Source organism: Coregonus clupeaformis, chromosome 25 (genome assembly GCF_020615455.1).
Source record: "Coregonus clupeaformis isolate EN_2021a chromosome 25, ASM2061545v1, whole genome shotgun sequence".
In the NCBI taxonomy this organism is placed as follows: domain Eukaryota; kingdom Metazoa; phylum Chordata; class Actinopteri; order Salmoniformes; family Salmonidae; genus Coregonus; species Coregonus clupeaformis.
This window is the reverse complement of record NC_059216.1, coordinates 35467354-35478441: the sequence shown is the minus strand read 5'-3', so window position 1 is coordinate 35478441 and position 11088 is coordinate 35467354. Positions and strand designations below refer to the sequence as shown.

General features: G+C 42.3%; 1 protein-coding gene across 1 annotated transcript; it reads left to right on the top strand.

Annotated features, from left to right (window-relative positions):
• The first annotated feature begins 3192 nt into the window (after nucleotides 1–3192).
• Nucleotides 3193–10704, top strand: LOC121538889 (dnaJ homolog subfamily C member 5B). The gene is made up of 5 exons (XM_041847061.1): nucleotides 3193–3339; nucleotides 4651–4781; nucleotides 7810–8023; nucleotides 8331–8481; nucleotides 10148–10704. Exons 2-5 carry the CDS (start codon nucleotides 4666–4668, stop codon nucleotides 10201–10203), a joined length of 537 nt encoding a protein of 178 aa, XP_041702995.1. The 5' UTR covers nucleotides 3193–3339; nucleotides 4651–4665; the 3' UTR covers nucleotides 10204–10704.
• Nucleotides 10705–11088: the final 384 nt, after the last annotated feature.

Genomic DNA, 11088 nt, shown 5'->3' with positions numbered 1-11088 from the left:
CCGAGGCAATGTGCAGGGGTATGAGGTAGTTGAGGTAATTGAGGTAATACAGTATGTAAATGTACACTGAACAAAAATATATAAACGCAACATGTAAAGTGTTGGTCTCATGTTTCATGAGCTGAAATAAAAGATCCCCGAAATGTTCCATACGCACAAAAGCTAATTTCTCTCAAATTGTGTGCACAAATGTGTTTACATCCCTGTTTGTAAGCATGTCTCCTTTGCCAAGATAATCCATCCACCTGATAGGTGTGGCATATCAAGAAGCTGATTAAACAGCATGATCATTACACAGGTACACCTTGTGCTGGGGACAATAAAAGGCCACTCTAAAATGTGCAGTTTTGTCACACAACACAATGTCATAGTTGTCTCAAGTTTTGAAGGAGCGTGCAATTGGCATGCTTACTGCAGGAATTTCCACCAGAGCTGTTGCCAGAGAAGTGAATGTTCATTTAAATGTTGTTTTAGAGAATTTGGCAGTACGTCCAACCGGCCTCACAACCGCAGACTACGTATGGCGTCGTGTGGGTGAGCGGTTTGCTCATGTCAACGTTGTGAACAGAGTGCACAATGGTTTGCGGTGGGGTTATGGTATGGGCAGGCATAAGCTACAGACAACGAACACAATTGCATTTTATCAATGGCAATTGGAATGCACAAAAATACAGTGACGAGATCCTGAGGCCCATTGTGAGGCCCTTTTGTTTAAGGTATCTGTGACCAACAGATGCATATCTGTATTCCCAGTCATGTGAAATCCATGGATTAGGGCCTAATGAATTTATTTCAATTGACTGATTTCCTTATATGAACTGTGCCTCAGTAAAATCAATGAAATTGTTGAATGTTGTGTTGATATTTTTGTTCAGTATAGGTAGGAGTAAAAGTGATTAGGCATTCAGGATAGATAATAAACAGAGTAGCAGCAGCCTGTGTGGAGAGTGTGAAAAAAGTGTGTCTGTGTGAGTGTGTGTTTTGTGTGAGCGTATGTAGTGTATGTGTGTATGTGTATGTGTGTGTGTGTGTGTGTGTGTGTGTGAAAATAACAGTCTATGGGTGGCTGGAGTCTTTGACAGGGTCAAAAGCCTTGGCCAGGTCAATGAAGACGGCTGCACAGTACTGTCTTTTATCGATCGCGGTTATTAAATCGTTTAGGACCTTGAGCGTGGCTGAGGTACATCCATGACCAGCTCGGAAACCAGATTGCATAGCGGAAAAGGTACGGTTTGATTCGAAATGGTCGGTGATCTGTTTGTTAACTTGGCTTTCAAATACTTTCGAAGGGCAGGATGGATATAGGTCTGCAACAGTTTGGACCTAGAGTGTCACCCCCTTTGAAGAGGGGGATGACCGCGGCAGCTTTCCAATCTCTGGGGATTTCAGACGATACGAAAGAGAGGTTGAACAGGCTGGTAATAGGGGTTGTGACAATTTCGGCGGCTAATTTTAGAAAGAAAGGGTCCAGATTGTCTAGCCCAGCTGATTTGTAGGAGTCCAGATTTTGCAGCTCTTTCAGAACATCAGCTATCTGAATTTGGGTGAAGGAGACGCGGGGGGGGCATGGGCAAGTTGCAGCAGAGGGTGCAGAGCTGGTGGCCGGGGTAGGGGTAGCCAGGTGGAAAGCATGGCCAGCCGTAGCAAAATGCTTGTTGACATTTTCGATTATCGTAGGTTTAACGGTAGCGACAGTGTTTCCTAGCCTCAGTGCAGTGGGCAGCTGAGAGGTGCTCTTATTCTCCATGGACTTTACAGCGTCCCAAAACTTTTTGGAGTTAGTGCTACAGGATGCACATTTCTGTTTGAAAAAGTTAGCCTTTGCTTTCCTAACTGATTGTGTATATTGGTTCCTGACTTCCCTGAAAAGTTGCACATCGCGGGGGCTGTTCGATGCTAATGCAGTACGCCACAGGATGTTTTTGTGCTGGTCAAGGGCTGTCAAGTCTGAGGTGAACCAGGGGCTATATCTGTTCTTAGTTCTGAATTTTTTGAATGGGGTATGCTTATTTAAGATGGAGAGGAAAGCACTTTTAAAGAACAACCAGGCATCCTCTACTGACGGAATGAGGTCAATATCCATCCAGGATACCCGGGCCAGGTCAATTAGGAAGGCCTGCTCGCTGAAGTGTTTTAGGGAGTGTTTGACAGTGATGAGGGGTGGTCGTTTGACCGCGGACCCATTACAGACGCAGGCAATGAGGCAGTGATCACTGAGATCCTGGTTGAAGACAGCGGAGGTGTATTTAGAGGGTAAATTAGTCAGGATGATATATATGAGGGTGCCCATGTTAACGGATTTAGGGTTGTACCTGGTAGGTTCCTTGATAATTTGTGTGAGATTGAGGGCATCTAGTTTAGATTGTAGGACGGCCAGGGTGTTAAGCATATCCCAGTTTAGGTCACAAAGCAATACGAACTCTGAGGATAGATGGGGGGCCAATCAATTCACATATGGTGTTCAGGGCACAGCTGGGGGCTGATGTAAAAAGGGCTTTATAAATACAATTTGATTGATTATTCAATCATTGCACCCACACTGCTAGCCTGTCAACTTGGTTCTATTTGTGACGCTGCAAGTCCCGCCTCTCCCATCTCCTCATTGGTTTTTAGGAGCATATTCCCATGTGGGTGATTGAAAGATGAACTGAGGTACACACTCCAGTCCAGTTGGTAGGGGTAATGCACCTTAAAGTTGGTTGCCAATCGCCATATAAAGTCCAAAGTGGAGATAACTAGAAACAAACTCTGTTTATCCTTTTATTTGTGGATTAATTGTCAGAGTAGAGGACCTTGTGCGTTTCTATCCCAGGACAAATTAGCTAGCAACAGCTAAATTGACATAAATGTTTAATGCTTTTCGACCTGTCCCCAAATTAATATAGTTGGTTCAGAGTTCGTTTTGATATTTCAACCTGCGCATCCTGATCGCGTCTGGTGAGGGTGGACAAAATTAACATGCGCGCGATGGCTAGTCAGCATGTTACAGTTACATGTTATACTGTGTGTTCCTTTTCCGTATGTCGCGGATAGAAACATATGGCAAAGATTCTATGCACATGGCCGCAATTACGTTCCATTACAATGAGAGCGCGTGTGTGATTTTATGCGCAAACCCGCCACAAGCTAACCCCGTGACTACAAACCGGAATTGGCAGGCTATACTTAAATTTTCTACTTCCTGCATTCACCGGCAACTTTTGTTTTGGGAGGGAGATTGTTTCTGTGAGTCTACACTTGTTATTTTTTTTTATTGGCAATTGCGTCAAAGGTAATTGTGCCACAGACACCACCAAATTCTAGGGACACCAGGAGACTATCGACCCCCGTCGAAAAAAAGTGGGTAGAATGTGTGTGATTGTTTGGTCTTATGCATTTTACTTCCTCATGCATAGTTTATCTAAACAACTGAAAGTGTAACTTTCCCACAATCTGTTTCAGGATCAGTCTTTAAAGGTGGATGGATTATTGTATTTTTTTCTCATCGATGTTTTCATTGTCTCAAATTAATAAACTACAGAGGTTCATTCAAGGAGCATGCATGATCGAGTGTGAATGGTTATGCGGTAGGTCAGTAGGTGGGGTGGGGTTAGCCCGGAATCTGTGCGTTAGAGATGTCGACGATGAGTATGACGTGTCTGTTCGCTAACGCCCAGGACACTGATTCAAACTCCCATTAGACTGCTCTACAAGCGTTATGATGTCAAAATCAGTGGTGTAGGCAGAAAAATCATCATTAAATTATCATAAATGCATAGCCCACCCTATACCCTACTATAATCGATCGCACCCAACAAACCATCTAACATGTGATTTTGCATTACAGACCAATATAGTCTTGTAGGCCTTCGTAAATCCATGACTCTTACATTTAACATGCAACTCACATAGACCTACACATAATAAACCATAGGCCTATAATTAATGAGAATAGAACATAATTCCCTGATATAACAGTAATAATCACGATAGGCTTGGCAACCTCTCACTGGCTCAACCAGGAGATGGTAGGCAAGGCTCAGCGACCAGGAGATGGTAGGCAAGGCTGCCGCAAATGTAACCATTTAACACTAGGTGAGCTGAGAGCTTCATATTGACTCAAAACAAATTTACTTTTTAAAGTACTCTGCCATTTTTAAAGTTGTCTCCCCGTCCTTGACTTATCCTAAATAAGTGTAACACACTATCTTTGTTAGAATCTTAATATCACAAACATAATTTATGTTATAAGCAGTTTTAAGAGGACATGTCATTCCCCCCCCCTTGTACATGTTGTTTATTTAGAGCTTTTTTGGAAGTACATACTGGGAGTAAATGAAGATAGTTGCTCAGCTAAACTCCATTTGGTGAGTAACGAACATATTTTTACATTATAATGCTTGCAGAGCTGTCTAATGGGAGTTTGAATCTGAGCTTCCAGGGCGTTAGAGAAGAGACAGGTCATACTTATCGTCGACATCTCTAACACACACTGGCACCGGGTGGGGTTAATGCATCATTGAAGGGGTGAAATGCAGGCTGGTGACAGACAGAAAGATAAGTTGGCAAATTGTTTGCATCATTGTGTCATGAGCTAAAACACAAGCAAAGTCTATGATCTTTCACAATATCCTCATGGCATACCTGTCATAGCTGTTGTATTTATCACAGTTGCAGGTCTAAAACATGGCGGAACCAAACCAAAGGCCTCAACGTAAGATGTCCACCGCAGGTGACAGTCTATACAAGATACTAGGACTGGAGCAGGGGGCATCCGCAGAAGAAATAAAGAAGGCATACAGGTATAAACGGGACCTCCTAAACATTTTATGGGCCTAATCATAGAATTACATATATAATCCCTATTAATTCAATATAATGTATGTGGGCCTAGTTGTAAAGATTTGTAATTTAACTTTTAAAATGTATTACCATTTATTGTGGCATAAACATAACCAGTCATTATGTTTTTATCTGATTGTCAAACGATCACTTCAAAGGGCTCCTTTACTAGGCTACCCGCACATGTTCATCCACTGGCAACATATTTCCAGCCTCCAAACAGTGGTGAATGAAAGAGACATCTGTTTCACAGAACACCAAAAAGTGTAATGACATTTGGCGATTGTCATTAGGCCAGAATTTATGGGTCCACTACTGTCTGCGTGCGTCTCTGTGTGGCCCACTCATCTCTGCCTTGGCAAAATGTCAGCGTTCTCGTCACATTTTGGAGTTTAGGCTATACCAGTTGCCTGTTTTGCATGTTATTTTGGCATTAATACGTGCCACATATCAGTTTGCAAACAATGTAAAATAAAATAAAAAATCATTGAGTTAATATAACCTCCATACAAACATGGTCTCTTTTTTGCTTTCTTGAGTAAGTCAGCTCCAAAATAATAATAATAATATGCCATTTAGCAGACGCTTTTATCCAAAGCGACTTACAGTCATGTGTGCATACATCTTTACGTATGGGTGGTCCCGGGGATCGAACCCACTACCCTGGCGTTACAAGCGCCATGCTCTACCAATTGAGCTACAGAGGACCACAAAATGCAGGTATTTCAGCCTAGCTTAGTGCTTCCTGTGGTGGTGGGGCAGCCAGCGGAAAATACGGAGCCTACAGGTTGGTAATGGTCTCTAGTTGCGCCGTGATTGGCTCAGTGTTCTGTCACTCATGGGGACACTAGTCACTGCCAAATCTACTGGTAGTGCTCGAAAATTCAAGCCCCTTGGGTGCTGCCATAGAGTTACATTAGAAGTGCCCATCCAAGAAGGCTCAAGGTCATTGGCCACAGATAAAATGATGTCAAATCACGTTATATCTACAGTAGCTTTGATTGGACTGATAATTTCAACATCATACTTTCAAAATGTTAGTTAGCAGTCATCATCATGAATCAAGTCGACAATATACTGGCAAATATTTTTTAATCCTTGTCATATGAAGATAAATAAGAGAAATTATAGATAAAACGTATCGGTGCTCATCGGCCATTGGACATAAACAATACACAACAAGTTGGAAATTGCAAATTCAACAATAAGTGGTTTGGAAGGAATCAGTGTCTAACTGCAAGTATTGCAAAGCAATCACTAGCCTGCTATTCAGTGGAGTGGGTGTGTGGTCCCAATTCTCAGTTTAAGGGTCTCTTTTCCAAGCTTAAAATGATAAACATTCAACATTGGCCATGCTGTCAATCCAGCATGATTTCTGCCGCGCTCAAAACAACTTTTAACTCTGAACTGGGAAATCTGACTTCAGTGAGTTCAAGACAACTGAGAACTCAGGAAAAAACGAGCTCCGACTGGGAAAATACGTTTTGAACGGTCATCCAACTCAGAATTGTAAGTCTGGAACTCGGGCCTCTTTCTAGAGCTCCGTCCTGAAGATCACTGACGTCATCATGGTTCGACCTTGTTTTTTTCCGAGTTCCCAGTTGTCTTGATAACAAAGTTTGATGACAAAATTAGCCCACGAAGGACCGCCACGCCTGTTCAAGTGAGCACAGCACAACAAGGTGAGTCCAGAAATTTATTGTATGCTGCTGCATAAATGATGTAATATGCCAGAGAGATATGTATACTGTAGCTAAGAAAGTAATACTAAGTGTATGTTGTGTAGTAAGCTGTTAGTAGCCCATGTGCCTCACCGTAATAATTTGGTCTATTTTCCTCTCTTAATTACGCCTACTGTTCTGACTTGTTGGTGCACATGTAGCCTATAACCTGTTTTAGAGAAATGTAATCATCAAATATTGTAAGAGCTTTCATTGTCTGCTTATATGCCCCCTTTATTTATCCTACGGTTCTGACTTGATGTACAGGGAGAACACTGTAAGAATGGCCCATGTTATGAATTTTGTCGCTGTACATTTCAAAAGTGCTGAACAAATAGTTATGTTGACTACGTCCGTCCTAGCTCGCTCATTAATGTCTTAATCGAAATTATGGATTGCCTCTTATCCGCTTGTCGTCCCCTTATGCCATAGTTTGTACATCTCAGTTGTCAGTAGAAACAACATTTGTTTAAGCAAGTCAGCCATATCAGCTATGTTTTTTTTAAAAGGCAGTAAATGTGACAGAATTAATTGTTTCACTGTCAGACAAGGCTCTGCTGATAGCCAGGTGTAGCAGTGGTAAGGTGTTAGGGCCTACATAAAGCTGTCCCAACAGTTTGTGGGCACCGTTTGTCAGCGTTATAGTGCAATTAATGTATTGTTTAGTGTTGTGTAGTGGCTTTGCTGGCATGCATCCCCCCAAAATTTATTTTGTTTGCCCTACCAAGATTGACATGCTAAAATCGCCACTGGGCTGTACCACCCGCTTTCAAGTACATTAGCTCATTTTTCATGCCTCTGACATGCGGTAATGATAAATAATGGTGTAATAGCCTACCGTTTTCTTGACATTTTGATTGAATTATTGTGATAGGCTCATGTTTTACCGGTGCGTACCCCCACTAATTATTTTGCCGGACCGTATCGCCTTACTTTCACCACTGGTTATAAAACTCTCAACCACAGACAAAAGCTTTGAGAAAGACTACAGAACAGTTAAAAACGCATCTGTTTTCTTAATGAAAGCACCATTAACTGAAACTATAGCATAGGCTGTCCTTACTCTTTTTGGAAGTATCTAGTAATATAAAAAAAAAAAATAGACATATATTTGCACACTGGTAACCTGATCACCTGCTCTGTGGTTTTTGCAAATGAGGTCAAATGATTATTCTCTTTATTTATAAACTCAAACTTTCCCAAAAAGTAGAACACGACTTTCAGTTTCCCTGTGACAATATAAATAAAAGTCTCCTCCTCCTCCCAGGAAACTAGCACTGAGGCATCACCCTGACAAGAACCCAGACAACCCAGAGGCAGCTGAGAAGTTTAAGGAGATCAACAATGCCAACTCCATCCTCAACGACGAGACCAAGAGGAAGGTCTACGATGAGTACGGCTCCATGGGCCTCTATGTGGCTGAGCAGTTTGGAGACGAGAGCGTTAAATATTACTTCCTCATGCACAAGTGTTGGTTTAAGGTGAGAAGTATTTTAAGGTTATACACATTTTCATATGTATACACTTTGTAGATGCTTATACCCAAAGTGACTTATTATACAGTGAGTGCATACTGTACATTTTTATTAAGTGTATGTGATCCCCTGTTAGAAATGAACTCATGACCTTGGCGTTGCTAAATTGTACTGAATGTTAATCATTAGGGTCATTAGGGTTCACAGAAAACAAAAATTGGGTTATTATAGTTTTCTAACACTTACAAGTGTATGCATGACAACTCATGTCAATTATGCCCTGTGTGAAACAAATTCCTTCTTTATTTTCCAGACCCTGATGGTGTGTTGTGGGATCTTCACCCTCTGCTGCTGCTGTTGCTGCTGCTGTTTCTGCTGTGGCAGGTGCAAGCCACTGGAGGAGGAGCACGGATACGTAGACCCAGACGAACTGGAGGCTCAGATCAGAGCTGAGCAGGACAGGGGTGAGTGGGGCAAGGCCTGGGGGGAGGTGCATGAGGGAGTACTAGATGGTCCTTTAAGTATTAGGCAGAGGCTGCGGATCCATAGGTAACCGCCTCGACCTGCCCCCTGGATCCCTTTTCCCAGAACTGAAGATCCGAATCCCGTTCGTGTGGTCTCCCTCCCTTCACATTTCTCAATGTCAACCGTGAATGATAATTCTTCAAGTTTTACCGGTGAAACGTCCATGCAGCATCTACATACCAACCATTTGATCTCATTCAGTTTCATGGGGATATGCATTTAGATCTTCTTGAGTTACACAGTGTTGTTTCAAAGTAGCCTACAGTGTTGTTTTGAATGATGTACAGTGAGCGGATTTTAGAGCAGACGGTGTAAACAAACTGTAGCATAGCCTACCTGTGTTTAAAGCACATGTTTTGCTACTGGGGCATGCTGTTGAGTTTTGGCCACTTGAGAGAAAAATGCGACCAATCGCACAATCATCCTAAAATCTCATAAGGAATTAGGTGGTGTTTTTTGTCTTACAGTAACGTTATACTATGCTATTATATTCGGTTCTGTTATGTTGAATACTAACATTATGTGATTTTTGCAGACATTGATTCAGCTTTGAGCTAACTTTATTAAACGAGCACCATTTGCCACCAGTAGCCTGTTGTCTGCAAATGGTGCGTAAAGTAGAGAATCCCGCACATACGCAAAACCTTTGGGACCTTTAGCCATCGGGAAGAAGGGTCCAGAAAAGTCAGATCCGCAGCCACTCCATAAATATTATGTCTGTGTGGGTCAATGAGGTAAACAATACATCTTTAGAAGCTAGTTTTAGAATCCGCCTCTTTGTTTAGAGCAACCAGCACATCACTTTTAAGATGGTTCCAGTGCACTATAACATGCTGAAAGTGCTGAGACTATAATAATAATGACTCAGTCAGGCCCTAGGGCAGCCTCTGGCAACTCAGTTGAAACTCCAAACTAGGTTGGCTTTAACACTCTTTGTGCATTTTGTACACTGTATTACGTGCTTACTGCTTACACCTATTGATTAGTGCTATTGTGGGCTATGTACTGTAGCAGCTTTTTAACCCATATGCTTCTGTTTTGTTCTCTTTTGGCAATTGAGCTTCGAATGTGCTCAGTAACTCTAACTGTACTCTAACTGTGCCAGTGTGCTTATCACTGTGATTGCTTTTGTTGTTGGGAACTTTCTTTAGTCTTGCATGCTACAGCTCTATCTAAAAAGCTTGTCGTGTCCCTTCACACCACTAGCTGAACTAATGCCAATGCTTTCCCCCATTGCCAACCATGCGTTCTTGTTACTGTTTGTTTGTGATGTTGACATGATTAAGGCAATGCTTTCGTTCTGTTAATCAATGGCTGTGTTTACACAGGCAGCCCAATTCTGATGTTATTGGCAAAACGCTGATCTGATTGGTCAAAATACCAATTAGTGGAAAAAGAATGCAGCCTATGTTTACAAAACAGGTTTTGAAAATGTGGATTATCATTACTAAAAGGAAGGGTTGGTTAAAAAAAGCAGAATACACATTTTCATTTCATATGGATTAATAAAAGTTTATTTTTCTAATAGGTAATTGCTGCCTGCTTGTGTCCTGGCTTGGCCTAGAAGAGCTCAGTGAATTAACAGTACATATGTTCTCCCTGCAGGTGAACATGAACCCATTGTGATCCAGCCTCATACTGCTGATAATGAGAAGACCTAGTCCGACCACGACCAGTCTGCAGCCAAACCGCTCTGACCCAATACTCACCGCAGCGGACCAGTAAGAACCTGTCAGCGAGGCGTTTTCCCATAGCCTGGTCCCAGATCTGTTTGTGCTGTCTTGCCAACCCCTATGGTCATAAGGACTTAGCAAGACAGCACAAACAGATATAGGACCAGGCTAGTCTGCCCACTCTGGTTACTCCCATCTAGGGTTCCAAATTCTTTCCCAAAATTCACAGGTTTTCCTGAAATAAGGAGGGACTAAGCAGGAAATCCGGAATCCTCCATCCAGGATATCTAGAAAACCAGGGAATTTGACAATACTGTGATCAATTTCTGTGGTTCCTTTTTTAATCAGTGGCAGGTGCTTAAATCATGCAGTCAGCCCACCGTACTATATGTGGCCAAAGCCTTCTATTTGGATATACACTCAGCAAAAAAAGAAACGTCCTCTCACTGTCAACTGCGTTTATTTTCAGCAAACTTAATATCTGTAAATATTTGTATGAACATAACAAGATTCAACAACTGAGACATAAACTGAACAAGTTCCACAGACATGTGACTAACAGAAATGGAATAATGTGTCCCTGAACAAAGGAGGGGTCAAAAAGTAACAGTCAGTATCTGGTGTGGCCACCAGCTGCATTAAGTACTGCAGTGCGTCTCCTCCTCATGGACTGCAACAGATTTGCCAGTTCTTGCTGTGAGATGTTACCCCACTCTTCCACCAAGGCACCTGCAAGTTCCGGGACATTTCTGGGGGGAATGGCCCTAGCCCTCACCCTCCGATCCAACAGGTCCCAGACGTGCTCAATGGGATTGAGATCCGGGCTCTTCGCTGGCCATGGCAGAACACTGACATTCCTGTCTTGCAGGAAAT

What these genes read in the sequence shown, in the direction of transcription:
- LOC121538889 (XM_041847061.1), top strand. Translation starts at nt 4,666, where the DNA reads ATGGCGGAACCAAACCAAAGGCCTCAACGTAAGATGTCCACCGCAGGT. An exon ending in GAAATAAAGAAGGCATACAG is followed by an intron (nt 4,782 to 7,809) that starts GTATAAACGGGA and finishes TCCTCCTCCCAG; the next exon opens with GAAACTAGCACTGAGGCATC. An exon ending in TGCACAAGTGTTGGTTTAAG is followed by an intron (nt 8,024 to 8,330) that starts GTGAGAAGTATT and finishes TTTATTTTCCAG; the next exon opens with ACCCTGATGGTGTGTTGTGG.